At 31.7% G+C, this 23,235-nt stretch overlaps 1 protein-coding gene across 1 annotated transcript; it reads right to left on the minus strand.

Annotated features, from left to right (window-relative positions):
* Nucleotides 1-446: 446 nt before the first annotated feature.
* Nucleotides 447-21,783, minus strand: LOC130448632 (phosphoribosylformylglycinamidine synthase). Its single transcript, XM_056786073.1, has 13 exons — nucleotides 20,714-21,783; nucleotides 19,145-19,398; nucleotides 15,735-15,944; nucleotides 12,263-12,436; nucleotides 11,721-12,119; nucleotides 9,645-9,898; nucleotides 7,035-7,401; nucleotides 6,764-6,952; nucleotides 6,271-6,473; nucleotides 6,000-6,139; nucleotides 4,234-4,535; nucleotides 2,836-3,134; nucleotides 447-1,272 (listed from the first exon to the last, which is right to left on the minus strand). The coding sequence occupies exons 1-13, from the start codon at nucleotides 21,547-21,549 to the stop codon at nucleotides 931-933; spliced, it is 3,969 nt and encodes a 1,322-aa protein (XP_056642051.1). The 5' UTR covers nucleotides 21,550-21,783; the 3' UTR covers nucleotides 447-930.
* Nucleotides 21,784-23,235: the final 1,452 nt, after the last annotated feature.

Genomic DNA, 23,235 nt, shown 5'->3' on the forward strand with positions numbered 1-23,235 from the left:
TCTAGCGTCAAATCGTGTCTAAATTGAAGTCGAGTTCCAATTTCTATTGGAGAGTTGGTGAGAGCATCAGACTGCCGAGATCAGAAATCTACTATATGTATAATTTCTAAGAATAGAAAGATTTATTTATTTGTTTTATTTCTTTCTATAACATTTGAAAATTCTTTTAGGATATATATGAGGAGTTTGTATTAGTTTGTACTTTGGAAATATCTGGAATCCGTTCTAAGTAAGTTTTTATAATAACATGCGCTTTATTTACATTGTTTCTTTTGAATAATTTCTAGGAAGATCTATTTATTTATTTGTTTTGTTTCTTTCTAGAGCTTTTGAAAATTCTTTTGGGATATATATTAGGAGTTAGTGCAACGCAGTTAGTTCAGTTTATAATAAAAATAAATAGTTAAGTGATAAGTGAATTATATTAAAAGTTAGTGTAGTGTGAAGTATTTAAATAAATTAAGAACGTAAGAAACAGTGTTTATTAATTAACCCCATAAATATAAATCATATAAATAAATAACAAAAACATTACAATATTATAACTTGATTTCTTTATCATTTTAATTTTTCATATGAGGTCTTTAACCTATTTTTTAAATAAGTTGTAAGCAAGTGGCATGAGCGATAGATATGATACTGAGTAGTTTTAGATTTCAACTGCCACTTACCTCCTATTGTTACAAAACAGAAAGGGCGCAAGTGGAGAAAAAGTAGGATGTACAATTTTTTTAGAACTAAGATATTTTTGAAATACCTAAGTAACAAAAATGTTAAAATGTTTACTATAAATTATTAGCACGAGATTGATCAAAATCACTAATATAGAAAAAAATGGTATATATATCTAAAACATGTTATTTGAATGACGCTTACGCCCTTTTGTCGTAACTCCATCGATATATTCTATCAGTACCAAACAGACTATCTTTAATAATAAACATTGTGATATTTGTTTTGTCTACACCATTCATAAGCATTTGTAAACATTTTCTCCCATGGACTTCTCTCGAAGTGAACCCAACTTGTAGGCATATAAGCCCATTGGAATGGTTGGACACATCTTTCGGGATGAGGCATCATTGCTAAATGTCTTCCATCTTCAGAGCACACTCCGGCTACACCTTCTATACTACCGTTCGGATTCATAGGGTAGATTTCTGTTGGTTCGCCTTTATCGTCGACGTACCTTAGAGGAACTAGGTTTGATTTTTTCAAAGTATCGTAAATACTGTCCGATTTGAATGTGAATCTACCCTCACCATGCGCAACCTAAAAAATAAAAGAGCAATGAGTTTATGTATGAGGCAACTGATTTTGCTTAACTGTTGCAACTGAGAAAGAATATAATTTTCGTCACATGTTGTTTTGGCAAACAAGGCACAATAACTTCAACTCGTGTTATAAGCAAATTATCATTTGGACCTGTTTTTCCATCTCTTGCTAGTTGTAGAAGATGTTATAGAATTATTTGTTTATTGATGGTTTTCTGGTTTCTTTCTGAACTTAATTCATGAAAGTTCCATATCTATTGTGCTTTTATTAAGGGAGAAGGGTGAGTAGACAATTAGGTGGTTGGTAACTATAATACAATACGTAGAATATTAACAAGTAACAAGTTTTACTTGGTCTGGCAGTTGGTTATCTTTTGTGTCCATTTTTTCACAAAAATACAGTCTTCAGTTATGGTCACCTTCTGCAAGTTGATGAATTATTTTTATTTGTATGGGTGCCTTTTTATTTTTTAACCTTATGCTCTGTACTTTGACTGACTTCTCAGATAGATGCAATTTGAGTTATCTAAGAAGTAGGATTTACTATTACTTCTGACAGTGTATCAACTTTTCCTCCCAAGAAAGTTTGGTTCTGGCAGATAGTCATTTGTATCAAATTTGCACTATTAAGTTATGAGAGTTGATAAATCATTTTTATTTGCATGAGTGCATTTTTTTCTAACCCCATGCTCTGTACTTTGACTGACTTCACAGATAGATGCAATTTAAGTTATTGAATTTGTTCTATTTTTGTAACTTTTCGCACTTTTTAGAATTTGATAGTTTAAATTATAGAATATTAAATAATTTGAACCATAACAAATTGTCAAATTATATTTGTCAAAACGTCAATTTTTTCACAACTTTCCAGAGATAAGACATGCATTTTAAATTTCAGTATTCACTGATTTAATTAATCACAGCTTCGCTCTTTCTCAAAGTCAGTTGCCAAAACTGCTACTAATAAGATTAGTATCATTGAATAAATTTCTTGAATAGAGTCTATCGTCGGTGTTCCAATTTTTTTCTACGGTTTTCCTTTAACCTGAAAAACCAGTTCACGAGCCAAATGACCGACAATAGGGAAGAATACAGCTGCAGCTGTACCGGCCACCTGCCTAGCCACATTCTGTAGAGTTGCTTGTTTGTAAGGCGTTTCTTTTTCATTTTATCTTTCTGTTGTCTTATTCTATCGCAATGTACATCACAATCCATCACAACAGCTCTACAGAGGAATCATTCCTATATCAGGGCTTAACCTAATAAATTCCTTCCCCCCGAGAATAATGTCTTCATCCAAACCACGAAGAGCCCAACTAACCTCTCTCTTTCTCTCAATGGTGTAGATGGTTTCTAAAAATATATTTGTCACAATGTGACAACAACTTTTTACTAATACGTCATCTGTCATCACTGGAAGGGAACTTTACAACATTCAATATTGAGTTCAAATTCACTGGTTTATATGTAATAACATAAGATAAACATAAACATAGCATAAATAAGATAATAGAGAAGGTACTTTCAAATTGCACCGTATATAACGATAAAGGATACTTACCCAAACTCCAAACGACGATCCTTCCATATTGTTCAACATAATAGAATTTGATTTTTCAATTCTCACAGTACTCCACCTACACTCGAACCTTTCGGATTGATTGTGTCTCAACATTATATCTGGTTTGGATCCTTCGGTAACGGGAGTACCTACCCAACCTATCAACGCCATCAGTTGACAACCATTACAAACTCCCAAACTAAAAGTATCTCTTCTAGTGTAAAATTTATTGAACTGCTCTCGTACTTTTTCGTTGAAAAGAATGCTGGCTGCCCAACCTTTCGCCGAACCCAAAACGTCTAACAAATATTTAAGTAACATTAGGCTGTTGAAGTTAAATATTAATGAAAAAATTGTAATGTAATGAACAACTTCGGGAATAAAAGCTTTAATAAACTGAAAACTAAATAATGCGATAAAAGATATACTTGATAATGACATAAAATCATAATATAAGGTAACAACAAATAAATCTAGGATATTCATCCCCGGTCATTTTCTTTTCTTTTTTTCCCATTAGCTTTAGTAGTCTCTTAAGTAAACAGGAGGTCTCCTTTCACGTTGGGGCCGTTGTGAGTGCGAAGAGAATCCTAAATGACCGTGATAGCGGAGTGAGAGTCGTCGGTCCGGAGCACTATCCATTAGCCCATTACTGTTATCTTCATGATCTGCATGGGACTAAGGTCGACTGGAAACTTTTGCACTAACTGATCATTACCGTTGGAAGGAACTGGCACCAGCTTGTGATATGGATCTGATAAAAACACCTTGCTATTTCTCTTCCGAGCCTTGTTGATATTTTTTGTTCCATTGTCACTTATCAGGAGCTAGATGCCGTGGTGAAACAGTAGCCTCGTTACCGTAGTTAGAATTAGCTTCTAGAAGCACAACCTCGTCTGAAAGTGTTTCATATTTGCCTTGCCTCACTTGTTTTTTTAAGAAAACTGAACCAGGAGTAGTTAGCCAAGAAGGAATTGGAGAACCATTTGCTGATCTTTGAAATCATGTCACACAAGTTCATGTGGCCTGCAGTTTATTACAGTACATAATAGTGACCTGATTAAATGGAGTGATTCAATCAAAACTTGCTGCCATTTCTTGATATTCAATTTTTTTTGATTTTAGAGCAAGTTGAATCGTTCACTTCCTCTCGAATTATAGTGTGAAGTAGGAAATGTTGCAGCACCATTTAGTGTCAAATAAGTTTTTAGCTCATCAAGCATGAACGAGGCTAATTGATCACTATGTAGATACAGAGGAGTACCAAAGACAGAAAACAAATGTTTTAGACAAGAAATCACTTATGATAAGTAGATATCAGGACAGACAAAAGTAGAAGGAAACCTCGTAAATCAGTCTAAGGTTTTTAAAAATGATGATAACTGAATATCTACTTACCAGCATAACTGAATCCACCAGGGAAAATAACACCTCTAAACTGATCTAAATTTGCTACACCCTCCAATAAATCTTGCATGGTTAAATCCCACACTTTAAATCCGGCACGAATCAGTGCGGCTGCCATTTCCCTGTCTCCATTGGTACCTTCTTCTCTTATCACAGCAACAGAAATAATTTCATCTTTCACGATTTTATCTTCATCTGGATCGAAGGTAAGTACATATTTGGGACCGGTACGGTTAGAAAGTGAGTGAAACTCTGCATCGGCACAAGATTTTATAGTTTGAAGTAATTCGATTCTGGAAAATATGTAGATAACCCAGTAATTAATTCAAGAGAAATTTATATAAGCTTAGAATTGAAAAATAAAAATTTTTGTAGACTTTGATGTATTTAAAGACTTTTTTGATGCACTTGAATAATGAATTATATGAAACTTGGTGATTTAAACACTACAAAGTTTGTTGAAAATAATTTTGATAACTTTAAGTTAATCTGATTAAAATAAGTAGCTTGACTAAGACAATAAAAGCCTATATTAATGGTTAATCACTTATTCTCGGTTCCCTTAAAGTTCAACCTGGATGAGTTATTTAGAATATGATGAATTATAAGATAACAAGACACCCAGGCCCGGAATTATCCTACAGAAGTTAATGAAAGTTAATAAAAAGTGCTCATCTTCATAAGACTGAAGAGAAAAAAATGTGAGGGGCTGGTGGGATATGAGTTCGGTTTTGTAGAGGGAAAACAGAGCGTAATCATCATAGAAGAAGTATGATTGCAAGTAGAGTAGGACAAGGATACTCCTTAGCGTCTCTTGGCAGTCTACGGAGAAGAGTGATGAATGACATCCCCATCAAAGCAGTAAAAGCCTACAATACAAGTCATAAAAGGAAATCGTTCTGAAAACAGTCAATATAATGAAATCTAGAAATAGCAAGGGAATACCGGACTCAATATTACAACTAAATATGATCTAACTGGCTAGACAGCCATCAACTGATACCAAAAGAAACAAAAGCTCAATAACAAATGAAAAGCTGGCACAATTGAATTCAATATGGTAGATGAAAAACTTGTTGAGTTGATAAGACTGGACATATACCCAATGTAATGGTACTAAGGGAATCCAAAAAGAAGGTTGATCGTAAGTGCAATTTATGTCCAAATGCTCCATGCTGCTACACCACCACGATGTCAAGTCTGTTATTTGTCAACCGTTGAGTGCTTTTTGTGATCAGAGTACACACCGTGCACCTAGGGTGTTACTTGATTTGAAGAGTATTTTGTATTTTCACAGCCCTTATCATACTATATGTGCCATACTAAGTGTCACAGCTTTCTGCATTTGGAGGAAGTTGTTTTTTCCCAGGACTTCTTTGATGGTGTTAGAAGTAACTTTGGATATTAACCCAGTTGCTTCTAGGATAATAGGTTTCACTTTCTATCTACCAATAGATTTATTCTCTTTTCTTATACTTTAATATCATTCTATATGTTTGTGTGTCCTATAAGTAATAACAGGAAACTCGTTTTCCGGATTACTTTGTAATGTAATGTACTCTTAATCTGGTAAATTAATAAATGAATAAAAACATTTTGAACCAAGAGTCATGAAAGGGCAAGTAAAATTTCAGCAATTATCACAATATTAGAGCGAAATTTTGAAATCCAATGGTTTGGAAAAACGAAAGGCAAGCTAGACTTAGGAGAGGGATAAAATATTTTTATTCTGGAAAAAAAGTTTTAGTCGTACATACCTATAACTAGTTTGTTCCCATAATTGCATTATAGGAAGTATTGTGCTTTCTAGACAAGCATTATTGCATATAATTCCAAATTTAGATTTAATACCATATCCAACGGTTTTACCTATTTGGTAAACTGGTACATTGTTACTCTAAAATATATTTGAAATTAACATATAGTTTTCTAGATTACAAGTTATTTGTAGGATTGAATTTTGAATTTTTTACAAATTAGGTTTATTCAAAGTTTTTTTAAATAAAAAAATATAAGTAATTAACTTACTCTGAAAACATCGAAACAATGTGAAACGTCCCCGTCCAATACCTCTAAAACCCAACCCACTTCTTCAGCAAACAAAATATTAAGTGGTTTTCCTTGTCTATGTTGAACATCCACTTCCATACCGCACATTCCAGCAAAACACATTTCTAACAAACAAACAATCACACCGCCATCACTGACATCATGTCCAGCCAAAATTGAACCTAAAATATATCTATTGATTAATTTTATTAATTTAAATTATGGTTAGGTTAAATTTTCAATAGAGCATGGATAGAAGAAAAGATCCCTGAAGATTGGAAAATGAACTTGATATTGCCAATGCACAAAAAGGGAGACACCAAAGACTGCTAATATGGAAGAATGAGAATTACCCATTTAAGATTATTGGAATATATTAGTATTAGTTCCGGAAATACGTTCAAATTTGAAATAAATGAAGTTTATGTTGAAATATTAAAAATATTATCAAGATTAGCAAAGTGTTACTTACCGTCCTTAATCAATTGTTGCGTGGCATTAAAAGCGTTTATTAAATCTTTAGCACTATGAAGATCTGGTGCTTCTTGTCCAAGTTGACCGAATACTTGAGCAAGAGCACTTCCTCCAAGTCTACTATCTCCTCCAGACAGATCTACAAAAAGAATGTTTCCTGTTTTCCCCATAGAAGGCGCTTTGAAATCTAGAAATGAAATGAATATTTCAAATTGAAGAATTTGTAGAGATGATAATTGTTAATAAACTACACGAAAAAAACATTTTACCTGGAGTAACAACTTTCCTAACATCAGGACAAGGTGCATAGGTAGAAACAACGAGAGTTCCTGGTGCTTTGACCGTTTCTTTTCCGACTCTAGCAGCCATACTCAAGGAATCTTTACCTCCATCAATTGCAATACCCAATTCACTCATTAAATCGCACATAGCTTTACAAGCATCAAATAAAGCAGCTCCTTCTCCTGGTAATTTAGCTGCCCACATCCAATTACCGCTGCATTTTACATCACGTAAATTAGAAATACCGGCAAAGACCAAGTTGCTCAATGCTTCGACTACCGTCATTCTAGCTCCAGCCGCAGTGTTCACTAAACCTTTGATGGGTTGCTCACCAATAGAGGAAGCTATACCTTCCTGAAAGACAATCGTGTAATAATGTTTAAACAATATAAAATGAGATGTGAAATTTGGATACATGGCGATATTTGGGTAATTAAATAATAATAAGAATCAAACAGTTTACTTTTTTGACTTTTTACAAGATAAGTACTCAAGATGCCGTTATTAAAATATGGCTAAGTTTGTAGCCTGTAAATCAATTTATTTAAATTTAGCTTTGTAGGTATATTTCAAAATTAAAATATTAGTTTCAGAATCAAACTATCTGATTATATATAAGACAATTGGAAATTACACATTCAATTATATTGCTTCAGAAAATGTTGTAACTAATTTATGCATTAATCTAAAGTAATTTATTGGAGATATTTACTATACAGGCCCAACCATTATATCCATTTCCAGAAGTTTTGGTTTAGAAACTGATATTTTAAAATTCGGTATTCAATAAGCTCCACGAATATTTTGGAAAAAGTTAGTATTTTAGGAGTAATTTTATGTCAATTTTCTATAGCTCAAACATCATTCGAGGAGTCAGATTAACATTAACAAATGTATTTGAAGCCGAAGAATCCAAATATATAAGAATATTCAGGATCTTCTAATTACATTTATAATTTTTATTGAGGTCATTGGACTTTTTTGTCAAAATATCAAGTTACATTGAACAGACTAATACTCAAGGGGGTATCATCAAAGTAACACAATAAAGAAGTTCAAAAATGTGATTTTTTGGTTACAAGACTTGCAATCGGAAAATTCAGTTACGTTAAAGTTACCTTGTTTACACATATCTTTTTTTAAATGCTATCCAGTTTGAGAACCAACCATTTAGTAAAATGTATTGGTAGTTATCAGTTTTTGAAAACCACAAAATGATTAGAATGTCTTAATCCTCGTCAAGTTTTGAATAATCCAGTAATATTCCATTTCAGTTTTTGCAACCTTGTTAACACATATATTTGTTCTTTAAAGTTATCAGTTTTCGTATTTTCAGAAAATATCAAACAAGAAAGATATTGTTGTGATAAATTTGAGTGAATTTTTCTTTAAAATCTAATTTGTTGGAAATATGTGGATTGGTCCCCTTTTACTAGGTTTATCCAAGGGATAGGTCTTTACTATGTAGTTGAAGGTGGGTTAGGTCCTGATCCAGCATTTTTTCTTAATGTGGCTTCAGTTTTCTTACTGACTTAAAAATTTATGATTATTATTATCTGAGTCTCTTTATTTTCAGAAATTTGAGTCTTTGTAGAAGCCATAATAACACTGTAAGCCCAGAAAAGGTACTACAAAATGAGGACAAATTGTTTCACATGGAAGGTGATGTGGAGATATTAAGGTGTGCAGATTTTATGGTCCAATTTCAAGAGAACAGTTGTTTGCAGCTACAACATTAAACTATAGTAACAAAAAAATAGCAGTGTTACTAAATTTTCTCGCAATAGACAAATTCAAAAAAGTTATGTAGATTCATAGAAAGGTGAAGAATATTAATAAGATTCTTCAAAAGCTCAGAATTTAGAAATAATGTGCATCATACTGAGCCTGAAGACACAAGTATGTAGGTATTGAAGGCAATGAAAAAATAGATTTGTTAGCATAGGCAGTTGCAGTAGAAAGATCAAAAATACATGTACAGCTTTTCTATTCTTTGAAAACAAATGAAACTAAGGTTCCCAAGACAACATCAAAGGTCTGGTTTGTACCAAAGGAAGGGGTTCATTAGGAACAAGCAGGATGAGCATGGCAACAATGTCATGTATCCTACGTTTAAATATTGGATTAATAGACACTCTGTATATGTGGTACTATAAGAAACTTGAAATATAATATTACTAATCAAACATTGATATATAAATGATCTAGGTAGATCTTTTTGAATATATAATAAATTTTTGTTTTCCATTCTTTACACAGGATGAGTTATGAGGAACTAAACATATTTCTACCATATGTAGAGTCCCTCAGGAAGGATATAACGTGGATACTAAAAATTTACCATAACTTTTAATCGACTAAAGTGTTTACACACATTTGATTTTCTAAATTTATTATCAAACTTTCCACTGGTATTAACTAAACTTAGAAATTTTTGGAACAGCTTTGGAAAAATCAATTTAGGGATTCGTATTAAATAGTATAATATTTTTTTTAAATGCAATGAGTGTTTTTCAAACTACATAAATAACCTGTGAAAACGACATATGCTATAAAGTTATCGCCAGTACCATCAATAGTAAATAATATACACTTACGTATCCAAAATGAGAGATTGCAGTAACGGCAACATCTGCCAATGGTGTGTGCAAAGGACCTACACATTGTTGTTGAGCTATCAAACCCGTAACACAACGATCCACTTTATTAGTTAAATATCTTTTACTCCCTACAGATGGTAACCTTAACACTCTTTGAAGTGACTGGTAGATTGATAATGCTTTTGGCAATTCAACTGGTTTGCTTATGACTGGTTTTCTTTGTAAGTTGAACACTTTCTGTGGCATTTTACCTGAAAAATAAAAATCATCATTACAGTAAAAAGAGCTAGATGTATATTGCTGGGTAAACCTAGACTTTGGGTGAAGAAAAGTAAAAGGAAACTAGAAATTATTGTCAAAGATCTACGAATACAAACACCCTCTTTAATTTTATATGATTAAGTGTGGTTTCCTAATTATGCATGGAAATTAGTAACAAAATCTAGGCCATTCACGTGGGAAAACAAAGTGTAGAAAATAAATATTGCAACAAGTCTAGATAGATTTTTCCTTAGTTAACACACTGTTTATATTACCACTACACCAACACTTACAATTACACTGACTGACGAGCGATTCGATAACCAAGTTATGGTCTTCAGAGACTAATGGTGAACTAAAACTTAATAACTTGACTTACATGTTTTATACTAAATTTACCCACCAAAGTTTTTTCATAAGGCGTATAACACAGTTCTAGTTCAAGGGGACAAAATGGCTAAATTTCGACCAATTATTGATGTTTTAAATAAGAAATTTTTGCAATATGCACATTTACAGCATAATCTATCCATATATGAATCAATGATTCTCTATTATGGGAAACGTGGCTGCAAGCAATTCATACGTGGTAAGCCCATACGATTTGGCTATAAAGCTTGGGTTATCAGCACTAAGCCAGGTTATTGCTTGCCATTTGAAATGTATCAGGGACGAAAAACCACAGAAGTTGCCAATACAACTAGTCTAGGTCTTGGTTAACCAGTAGTGTTAAACTTAGCTGACGTTTTACAAAAAGAATTACCTGGTTTGTATTTTTCATTTTATTTTGATCATTTCTTAAAGGAGAACTATGGATAGTGCGGTAGGTAAGAACGTTGGTGTTATAGGTATTAGATGGAAGGACAATAATGTCGTAACTGTGTTGTCGAATGAGTATGATGTAGAACCCATCCAAAGATACCGAAGATTTTCTGTGAAAAACAAATGAAAGTAGATGTACAGCAACCTCATGTAATCAAAATGTACAGCAAGTACATGGAAAGTGTAGACCAAATAAGAGGCAAAAAATGGTACACACCAATATTGCATTGGATGATCGACCTGTGTGTAGCTAATGCCAATCGATTGGCACGCGCTTATGGATACGACAAAGACAATCTCCAGTTTAGGAGAGAGATATCACAGTACCTTTTAAAAAAATATGGAACTAAGTATAAAATACCTAGACCCAAAAGAGCTTCTGTGTGTTGTACTTCTTTGGAAGGACGATAAAAATAAAACTAAAGCATAAAAAAGTTGTCAAGTTCAACATGACAAGTGTATCAATGAAGTACATAACATGTAAAAATTTTAATAATGTATTTCTTTTATTTTGTTGAAATAAACACATTGGACTTTTTCTATTAATTTTCTTAAGTTCCTAAGGGGTCACTAGCGACCCACTCTCAAAATAAAAAAACTATAACTCATAAAATTCTATATTTATATTCTGGATATTAATGGGTTAATTGGGATTTATGACGATGTGAAATTTTATTATGAAACTACAATGAATAATTTGGACCAATGCCTATCAGTGGATAGATTTAAAAGTAAAAACCTTTGAAAAAAGAGAATGAAAACACTTCTTTTATTATTAAAAATCAGCGAAACTTCTCTGAAATAGTACATATGCAATCATTATCTAAGACTATTTGTCATTTTGTAACAAGTAAAGGTACCGATGGAAGCAAAAAATGTGGCTTAAAAAGTAGAAGAGGAATGCAAGCAAGAGCATCAACTCTCACTTAATTCAATAGAATTGTGCTTGTTCATTTTCTTACAGGGGAATTGTATAAGTAAATTACTTACCTAACACATGTTCTAATTCCAAATTGAATGGAGTAACTTTTTGTGTCTCGTCTAAAGCAAGCACAACCCTACCAGTACCAGTAACTTCTCCGACAATATTAATTGGACACCTTTCCCTATCGCAAATACTTTTCAAAAGTTTCAGATCTTCCTTTTTGCACAACAGAGCATTGTTTTCTTGATATTCAGCTCCCCATAATTCTAGAACATTGATTGTAGGATCACCGAGCTCAAATCTATTGGCATAAATGATTCCTCCAACGGGTTCAACGAGTTCTTTCAGGACATTTCCGTTACCTCCAGCTCCTTGATCATGAATACTAATAATAGGATTTTTGGAGCCTAATTCCAAGCAGGCACGTACCACTCTATTCAGTTTGTTTTCCATTTCAGCATCACCTGGAAATTAAAATAAAGAATAAATCAAATGAAAAGATCTTTAAAAAAGTTAGCACTTACAAGTTCTTTCCGGACAGTTAAAATTGGAAAATAAAATCTTGTTATTTTTATTATTATAGTGAAATAATAAAATAACAAATTACCTCTTTGTACAGCATTAAAATCTAATTCTTCCTTATTATCTCCTTGTACTTCAACAGAACTCGCAGATCCTCCACCAACTCCAATTCTATAAACAGGTCCTCCAATTTTTATAATTTGATGACCAATTTTAGGTTCTAATTTTTCAGTCATGTCTGCTTCCATACTACCAATACCTATAAGTAATTTTTCATATTTAAATCAATAAATAAGATGAAAACCCAGCTGCAATCAATGAGGGTATTGATGAAAAAGTGATTGAGGAGAAGCAAAAAAGATGATTCGTCATGTTATAAATAGAAGCGGAAAAAGAAATAAGAAAATATTTAGAATTAAAAAATAAATATAAAAGGAATGATAAATGCAGAATAAAGGCCATAGGTAACTACATATGAATGTGTATGTATTACTGACAATGGAGATAATAGTAGAATGATGCAATAACATGAGACAGGATGCAATGTACAAATAGGAACATTATAAACGATACTAGCAATAGTTGTAAGAACTAAAGAAACAATGAAAACAATTGGACCAAAGAAATCGACAAGTGACAGTGAATAATACAATCAAAATATACAAGGTGTCTAAAAAAAAAGTTCATGTATTGCTTTGTACTGCTTTCCAACCTTTACAAACATCTCATTTTCTGATAAAGCTCATTTCCATCTTATAGTCTAGTCAACGAGTGCTTTTTAGGCCAAAACTTTTTCACCGGCTCCTAAAACAATGGTTGAGGGGTCATTTGATTCGCAATCGCTTAGAAAATTTTTGAAAACATTGAAGATGCGTTCGCAAAAATTATAAAAAGTTATAAACAATTAACTAAAAAAAGAACTTAGTGAGATATTCTGAAAATGAGAAAATATTCGAAAAGCGGAGGAAATTTTCTAAAATAAGTCCTAACTCTCGGAACTAGGAGAAAATATTTATAATTTTTATAGTGGGATGAAAATACATCCAAAAATGGGTACTCGGTTAGCGAAAACTACGCCCCTTTCGAATATTTCAACAAAAAATATTATTTAACATGGTAAATACTAGCAATTAACACTCTTTGAAGTCTTTGGAACAGATTGTCGTCAATAGAATAAAAAAAATTGTTAATTTTCTCATTGTTATTAACAATTTACGTCGCTGACGAAAATGACGAAAATTTTTTTTGTAATACTAGCATCAATTCGTTTTTTATTAACCTAACCAAACTTAACCTAATCTAGCCTAACCTAAAGCTTTCTAAAAATGAATTTATATAGTTTTTATATTTTATTGTTTAAAAAATGACTTCCCTATACATAACAATCTTATTAATACTCCACTCAACTATCCAGACGAGAGCCAAACATCAATAAAACTCACAAACCCGAAAGTGATATCCTCAAAAAATAAAAAGGCACTGGAATAGATATGATAACTCCTGTAATGCTAAAACAACTACCCACTAAAGCTTCAGTGATGTTAACACATATATATTTAATGCCATATTCAGATTACACTATTAGCCCAAGGAACTAAAAAAATCTGAAATTATCCTCATTCCAAAACCAGGAAGTAGCTACAGGACGTCACATCATACAGACCAATCAGCCGTCCAACAACATTATCTAAGGTCTTAGAAAAGTTGTTATTACAGAGTATAGACCTTATCCTTAATGTGATTCCAGATCACCAATTAGGATTTTGCTACAAACATTTCACAGTTCAAGAGTGACATCAAGTAGTGCATGCCATCAATACAGGTATAGAGGAAAAAAAATACTGCTCGGCAGCCTTCCTGGATGTTAACTAGGCTTTCAATAAAGTCTGGCTTGTAGGTGTGTTACATAATATCAAACTCTTTGTACCCAATTGATACTAGGCTCTGCTTCAGTCATATCTGTCAAACAGATCAGAACAAAAGTGATAAGACCTCAGAATTTGAACCTATTAAAGCTGGAGTTCCACAAGGCCAGTCCGGTACCTGATATATACTTCTGACATTCCAACCACAAACTACAGGCACGTTTGCTGATGACACAGTTATACTGGCTATACATGAGGATCCAATAATAGCTTCTGCCAATCTCCAAGACCACTTATTCCTGATCGAAGAATGGCTCGAAAGGTGGAGAATGAAAATTAATGAAAACAAATCCCAGCACATAACATTTACCCTAAGAAAAAGCCAATGTCCTCCAGTTACTATTAACAACATAGTGATACACTAAATTTCTTGTATCAAATATCTGGGATTACACTTAGACTCTCAACTTCTGAGAACTATATTGGCTACTCGGAAGAAGATCGTCAGTCTCACTACAAAATAAAATCTTATTATTTAAGGTAGTTATCATATCCATCAGGACCTACGAAAAAGAAATATGGGGATGTGCCAGCAAATCTAGTATTGCTCTCATACAACGAGGACAATCTAAAATCCTTCGATCACTAGTCAATGCACCTCCGTATTACAACAATACAAGAGACAGTTCAAGAAAGAAGCCGTAACCACTACTTAAAGCTGGATAGCCATCCTAATCTACTACTACCACTAACCCAAGAACTAAACAACAGAAGGCTGAAACGAAGCTGGCCAATTGATCTCAAATAAAGTGCAAGAGACATTCTCACTGGAGAAATCTTCCAAGAGCAACCTATAGGTCCATAGTCAACAGAATAGCTCATAGAAAATGTATTTCTGATTGCTGTTAACAGTAAAAAAATTGTTATAAACAAATGGACTATTTATAAGATAATTGAAATATTATTTTTTGAATCATAATAACCAATACAAATTATGATTTAAAAAAACATTCCTTGAAAAACTTTTTTTGTTGCTGAAAAAAGGATTTTTCAATTAACAAATTTTGTCGACAATTTATATTTAATATCAAGGCTCCAATTTATTTTTAAATCATAATTAATTTTGATCTTGGATAGCTAAAAAAATTCGTTTTTATTCAAATTTTTATTGTTTATTAAATAAACAATTAGTTATAAACAATAAAAATTTTTCTTTTATTATACAATAAAAAATAACAACAATGTTATTCTTTTCCAGGTAAATATGATTTTGTATATTAGAATTTTATTTTCTATTGTTAGCTGGTTCTATTTATCAGACCATACATATTTTTGATTTTTATGTCTAGTTGTTTTCTTTAATCCTTGATGTATGCATTCCATGTAAGCCTTCAGATAAGACAGAGGGCTAGATACTTCACTTCATTTTTCACTAAAATAATCCTATTTTCAATTGAAATTTAGGGACAGTTGTTGTCTTTAGTGGTAAATGTAATTTGGTTCGATTTATTTGTGTTTACTTGTATTTTCCATTTTTTGAGACAGAATTTCAAAAATGTCAATAGCTTTTAAAGATTTTCTCATGCTTCAGTTGAATTTGTGTTTGATGAAATCACTGCTATATCATCTGCAAACGTTGCTAAGTGTTCTAGGCTGTGAATAGTAAAAACAAGACTGCATATTTTCACTTACCTCCACTAAACATAATGGGTTTTATCCACTCTTTACGTTCTCCCGATCCATCTATAAGTCCAAAAGATCTGACAAAACCAGAAATTAGAGGTTCTCCAAACTTGTTACCATAGTCTGAAGCTCCATCACTGGCTTCTATTAAAATTTGTAATGGAGGAGCGAAATTTGATGGATATGAAAAATTTTTATCTTCCCATGGTAAATCATAATCTACAATTTAAGTTTTATAATTAAACTTACAGAAAGTTTGATAAGTTCTTGAATCTATTAATACCACGAAGTATGGTATTTTTATAATCTATTTGGAAGTTCTCCTCATATAGGCCCGTATATTCGCATCCAAAAGATTTGAAAGACTGCTATTCCAAAGAATTAACTAAGACCCTGAAACAGAGGAATGGATACCACACCACCAATTTGGTTTTCGAAAAGAACACTGTACTATCCAGCAGGTTCATAGAATTGTACACAACATAAACATTGGAATGGAAAACAAGCAGTACTGCACAGCTGTCTTCTTAGATTTTAGCCAAGCCTTTGACGAGGTTTGGCACTTAGGCTTAGTATTCAAAATCAAGAAATATCTCCTTATCCCTATATTTTGACAAAAATTGAATCAATAGATTAGATCGTTGCCAATTCGACGATGGTTCTACATGAAATTTGATTGATTTATAATAATTGAGAGAGGCCTTCTCCAATCATCATAATAGTTGCAGCATAAAATTAGGGGGTGAGATTATGAATTTGGCGAACGTTGGGGTTGATTTAGTTTTAAGTTCAATAAAGCTACAGAACTAGGTTGTTTACTTATTTTAAACTAAACCATTTACTGCATTATACAAACTTTAAGCACTAGTGCGTGGAGAAACTTTACATTACACGTATGTATTTTGATCAAATTTTCGCTAGTAGAAAAAGTATAGTATGTAATTCGTGGGTAAAGGCTTTTTTCGATTAGTAATATTCACATTCGTCGAAAAAAAATACTTTACACGCTAGTTACATAAATAACTATTATTAAAGGCAGAGAAATTGGGCGGAAATAAAATTGAATGAGTAAAAAAAACTTGAAGAACAACAGAATATGCTGTGATTTTGCTGGAGAATGTAGTATACAAATTTATTTTATTTTAAAAATAGACGTCAATAAATTAGAAAAAAACAATCAATCACGTCAAATTTATCAATAATATTGCATTGAAATATAAACTATTTTATTACAGTATTCAGTGATGTTACGTCAGTAAACATTGATGAAATTAACTAAAAGTATGGCTCAATAATACAAAAACAAGTGATTTCAAAATGCCCCCAAAGGACATTAGTAACAACCTTGATAATGTCCAAGAAATTGATTAAAACTTCCACTACATAAAAGTATAATCTAATTTCGTATATTTGTAAAAATTTTATCACTTCACAATTCAGTATTAATGTGATCCAGGCTTTCGTTTATACAAGGCTTTCTAGAATAACCTAGATATTTGGTAGATTAAGTTTTTTGTCATGACGAGTGCATATTATTATTAAAGCACCTCTTATATATTATTCTAGAATAATACATTTTCAATGCAAGAAATTTGAAATCATTTGGTCCTTGTAGGTTATCTAGGTCAGTAACTTGATTATAACTTACATGAACACTAACTCTCGTCAAACCTTACCCCTTGAAGAACGTGCTACAGCTAATACATTGATCAAAGAAAGCTTCCCATTACACTGTCTGACGCGCGTTTCGATAACCCAGTTATTATCTTCAGAGACTCTCTGAAGACGATAACTTCGTTATCAAAACAAGTTTTGTGTAGTGGTAGTGTAAACAGTGTGTTCAGCATAAACGTCACTAACAGTTCCAGAAATTCCAACTTAATGCCAAATACTAGGTCAGGGAAGTGAAGAGAAGCTTCTGCTTTAGCTTGATAAGATTTTGTAGTGCTATCAACAAACAAAGAGATTTCCATGTGATCCCCAGATTTCTGGCAACTAGCATCAGATTTACCGATTAGTCTCCTGTATACTATTAATTTTTTGCCGTCTCTGGAAAACTTTAATTAAATGTATATTTGTAAAGTATCCTATCCAAATCCATGTAGAATTTTTTTTTTTCTAACATCCATTCAATTTTTTTCAAAATTAGAAAATCAAAATTATGCCTTAATTTTTATGTTGGAGAATATTATGTTTACATACCATTTTGGAAATTTTGTAAATCTACTAATAAACATAAAAATCCCACTATCAGAGTACATGTTTGTTAAATTGTTTTAATTTTTAGTAACAAGATTGGTTCATATTAATGAATATTTTTTAACTTCGTTAATTATTAATTTAATCAGTCAAACATGTACATTATTAGCTGAACAATTTGTCGATAAATAATATAACAATATTACCATTTCGATATTATTCCCTCATTTTTTTACATTAAGCTGAAAGAAAATTTGTATACTAAACTTAAATGCCATCCACATTTAGTTCAATCTGTCTTGGATTTGAAAGAAATCGTTACTTAGGTAGGTTGAGTGGGTGTTTTTAAAATTCAAGATATAATTTTTTTAAAAAATATTACTTGGACATAACAACCACTAATAGACAAGTATCTATACCTCACCAGAAATGGTTTTTACAAGAGAAAAGACAATTTTATATTATTTATGCATTTTTTGTATCAAATGGATGATAGTCCATGCTACAACTATGATTTTGATAGGTCCTAAAATACCAAAACATCATGAATCATAATCCCTTCATAACCACTGAAGATAATATAATGAGATCATTCTTCTTTCCTTCCTATAACTTGCTCTTTACCTTTATAATTATGCAGCCATCGAATATTCCTAAATGTTCTGAATGAACATATTAAAAAAATCAATTTGATTATAAAAGCAGCACATGTTAAAGGTAAAAAATCAAAATATTAGATATAAAGTTATAAACCTCAATTTCCATTAACCTTCTTGAGTTCTGTTAATAAATAATTTAGAAACATCCAGTGTGTTGATATATATAAGTGGAGACATTTTTTTGATTTTGAAAGAAATATTATCCAATGATATATATATATATATATATATATATATATATATATATATATATATATATATATATATATATATATATATATATATATATATATATCTCAAAAGCAATATTTATATAGAATTAAAAAAAATTAACCAAAATTTGTGATTTCAATCCAAAACTGTAGTCAAATGTTATTCCATTTACCAATAATTGGTATATATCGCAATAATTTTTTTGTGATTATTTGCCTTGATTTTAGATCTCTTTTCAAAGAAAATTAGTCTAAGGTCTAAGAAGTAAAAAGAAAATTATATCAATAATTATTATTCATTCAATGAATTCAAATTCCAAAAATTAATAAATTGAGCAAATATACTTACCGAGCATTTGAAGATTGCCCACTGAATAACCGGCAGTACCGGCAATGCAATATCCTCCTCGACCAACAGATTGCACGTCTCGTATTCTTCCTCCAGTTCCAGTTGTAGCTCCACTGAAAGGAGCGACACCAGTTGGGAAATTATGAGTTTCAGCTGTAAATATAAGATGGGATTCGGTTGGTATCTGTTTCAACTCACTAACTGATCCTGCTGTTACTGGTCTCAAGCTTCTATGATGAAATCCTTTGATAGCACTAAAAAAGTGAAAATATAAAAGGAACTAAATATAAGTAAATAATGAACTAGAACAATGGTACTAAAAAAAATAAGGAAACAAAATGTAGAACAAAGCAGATGAAGAGAGTTACCATATACTCCAGTTCATTTAGGGCTACTCATGGAACAAAATTCCCTAAAATTTATTTTTAGAGGAACATTGTGACTTGCAGTTCAGATCAATATTTTAATAGTCTCGGTCTGTGAATCTTGGCGCTTTTCTAGAAGTTTTGATGTGGACAATTTTCCTTTTTGATAAATTGCAGAAGTACCACATCCAGAAATGGCATGATAAAATAAAATTATAGTTGTTGTTTTGTTGGCTTTTGCAGCACTTCCTGGTCTTATCATAAAAATATTGTCCATGTTTGCTTTGAATAATAGTAATACGATTGAATTAGCATCTTTTCCAACCAATTTGACCAAATTTTCTGTTTTATTTAATTGAAACAATTTATCAACAAACAGTCTATTTGCATTACTTTGGGTTTGAAATACCCAACTGTTTGACATAGTTGTGCAATACAAAATATCTTGTTGTTTTTATTTGATAAAAATTGAGCTAGGTTGATGGTCATCATGGTCTCTTTAGAAAATATGATATTGGAGCAAGATTTTATACTCATTTTTCTTTATATTAATTTACATTGACTAACAACAGTAATACAATGCTATTTGCATTCCATGGAACATAATTATTACACTAAAAAATTAATGCTGACTTTGAATTATTGTTGACCACAGTGAAATTTTGAAAATTCTCGACGTTTTGGCTCTCGCTTTCGAGCCATTATCAGGCTGAAAGTAGTAGAAATATCAAAAATGTTAATCTCTTTCGAAAATTATGAAAAAAAACTAATTTCAGAACAGAAGTCATAGGTAATTTTATTATTCTACATTTACAAATCCACCATTTTTTTCAAAAAAGCCATAAATAAGATAATTGGAAAAAAATAAAAATATGTTTGCAATTAGAATATTTTTGGGATTGTTTGCACCCTCGAATGGGTGGGGACTTTTTAAGTATGTTAATCTGAACAACAAAACATAATGTTCCTCCAAAAATGAGCTGATTTAGTTTCACGACCACCATATAATTGAAAATACCTTCCATGGAGTAATATGAGTCTGAGAACATAAATAAGTCGATGTTGAACATGAATGAAGAAGGATAAAGTCAGAATTGATAAAATTAGAATGAAATGATTCAGCTGAAGCAACAAAAACATGAATTTTATGTTCTTTTGTCTTTTTCCAGTTTTTTACCTTAAAATAAAAGAAAATGAAAATTACCTGCTGTTATCACTGAATTTTATAACATTATTTTGATTTGTGTGTTTTTGAGTTTCAATAATCATATCTATAAGTGATTGTTTCTGTTCTACTCCATCAATTACCATCTTTCCTTTGAAAAACCAATGACGACTATGCTCACTATTGGATTGAGCCAAATCAAAACATTCTACATTAGTGGGATTCCTTTTTAGAACATTTCTGAATAAATTTGTGTAATATAAGATATCTGCTTCATCAAATGCTAGGCCTAGTTCACTATCAATTGCTTTTAATGCGTCTGCACCTTTTTTTAGTATATCTACTTCTTTTATATCTTCTTTTTTGATAAGTTTCTCATTAAAACTTAATTTTGGGATATTTTCTGGGGTATACCTACATTCTGTCATACGATCATATAATTGAGATGCTAGACTATTTTCTACTTCCGAAGAAACTTTGAGATCATTAAAAATTAATAAATAGCGACGTGAAATTTCTAAACGTGTAACTTTCATCAATCCCAGATTTTGACAAATTGACACTGCATTTGTAGAACTTGAGGTAGAAAAATTAAATCTTGGTCCTACTTCAATTAAGATACTGTTATTTGTTGTTTTCAAGTTTTCTTTTTCAGTCAAGTTTTTAGGAGCAAGAGGATCTCGAAGTATCCATTTCAAAATATTTATTTCCTTTTCTTCTAGAGCAGAAGTAGTTTCAATATGGAAACATACTTCCGTTTCAATATCTTTCAATTTACCACATGTTTGTTGCAACTTCCGAAGAATTTCAATTGTTTTGGTTGTTGTACATCCAGGTTTTCTATATAACCTTAAAATGCCACTTTGTTCTTTCATTTTTTTTAACAACACAGAGATACACTGCACAATTCGTCTTTTCAAACTACTTTGTTAGATCACTACTATATCTTCGAGTTACAAAATGTTAGCACAACTTTATTAATACAATAGATAGTAAAGTTCATGTTTATAACATAACATTTGATAGCCTCATTTAATATACCCATACGTAAAGGTTATCTAAGATATAAACTCGTTGGAATGACATTTTACCATGTGTTGAATTTTTTAAACTTTATTTGGTTTATTAAAAGTAGAAAACAGGCAACATATTATGCACCGTTGAGTTGAACCTCATATAAAGTAAAATAAAGGTTCGTCTTAAAAGGATTTTCCAAATCTTACTTAATTTTTGAATGGAATTTTACTTCTGAGATATGATTTTATTCAAATACATACGAGACTACTATTATTTTGAACCTTTTGCTATTTTTCGGATAGTTTTATAATTCCGTCAACCCTTCTGTGGTTTAGTGGCAAAAAACTTGGCGATATTTCCTAATCTTTACTGTCCAATTTTTTTCATCAGAAAAGTTTTGGAAAAACCAAAGTGCAATAACCGTGCTATTTGATAGATGCGTTAAAATAAAAAGAGAGTTGGATAGAGTTTGTTACAATAATGAATATTTTAATAGTAGGAGGGTTTGTTGGAGTGGGCTATGATATAGGAATTTTCTCTCTGCAGGGCCGGGGTTGTGGTGGTTGCGTGGGGTTGTATTTACGAACTTTTCTGGAGGAGGAAAAACAAAGATTTAGGATTTTTGATTAGAAGAAATCGAAAAGAATGCTTGCAAGTAAAAACGGTCCTTTTCGTTTTGTTTTTTGTAAGATTTTTCGTTTTTTTTGGGGTAATTTTAAATTTAAAAGGGAGCGGGTACAGCTGCGGCTGCTTTATTTCCTATCGTCGGCCATTTGGGTGGAAAATCGGTTCACCAGGTTGCAAGAAAACCGCAGAAAACCTGCGATACCGACGATTGGATGCATTAAAATTTCCCAACCAAGTTTATACACCCAAATTTAAGCTAGATTGGAAACTGGTAGTAAGAACGATCTCGGCAAATAAAACTAATATATAACGCGGCAAATACAAAGCTTCTAACAAAAAAATCATAAATACAATTGACATAAGCAATATCTTGAAGAACCTGATGAGTATTACGAGGGTTGCTACTTAAGTATTGATATGGACAAATAAAACCAAATATATATAATTTGGTATGGCTTTATTGTTTTTCAATATATTCTTCATTATGATCCAATACATTTTTGTGTGTGTTGAATCAATTGTCGAAGCATTTTCTCCATTCCGACTAAGATATCTCCAAAACATGGGATTTGAACACATCAGCCGCTTCCTCAGATATAGAAAAACGTAGACCTCGCAATAAATTTTTGATCTGAGACAATAATAAGAAATCATTGGGTGCCAAACAAGGACTGTACGGCGGATAATCTATCAATTCGATGATTTTTTCGAACACTTCTGGCATACAAATGCTATTCATACTGTCTTTTGTTGTTTAGTTTTGGATAGTAGATCCATGATCACGGCGATACCGCGATTGAATTTTTTCAGCATTCTTTGCACCAATCGACACAAGCTTTTCAAATTATGCGATATCCAGCGTGATAAAATTTTTTTGAAAGCCAAATGTTCATGCAATATTAAATGTATGCGAATTG

The sequence above is a fragment of the Diorhabda sublineata genome, chromosome 9 (genome assembly GCF_026230105.1).
Source record: "Diorhabda sublineata isolate icDioSubl1.1 chromosome 9, icDioSubl1.1, whole genome shotgun sequence".
Taxonomy (NCBI): domain Eukaryota; kingdom Metazoa; phylum Arthropoda; class Insecta; order Coleoptera; family Chrysomelidae; genus Diorhabda; species Diorhabda sublineata.

Coding starts and splice junctions, on each gene's coding strand:
- LOC130448632 (XM_056786073.1), bottom strand. CDS start 21,549: ATGAAAGAACAAAGTGGCATTTTAAGGTTATATAGAAAACCTGGATGT. Junction 7,402..9,644: donor CAATCTCTCATTTTGGATAC/GTAAGTGTATAT, acceptor ATTGTCTTTCAG/GAAGGTATAGCTTCCTCTAT. Junction 3,135..4,233: donor TGGTGGATTCAGTTATGCTG/GTAAGTAGATAT, acceptor AATATTTGTTAG/ACGTTTTGGGTTCGGCGAAA.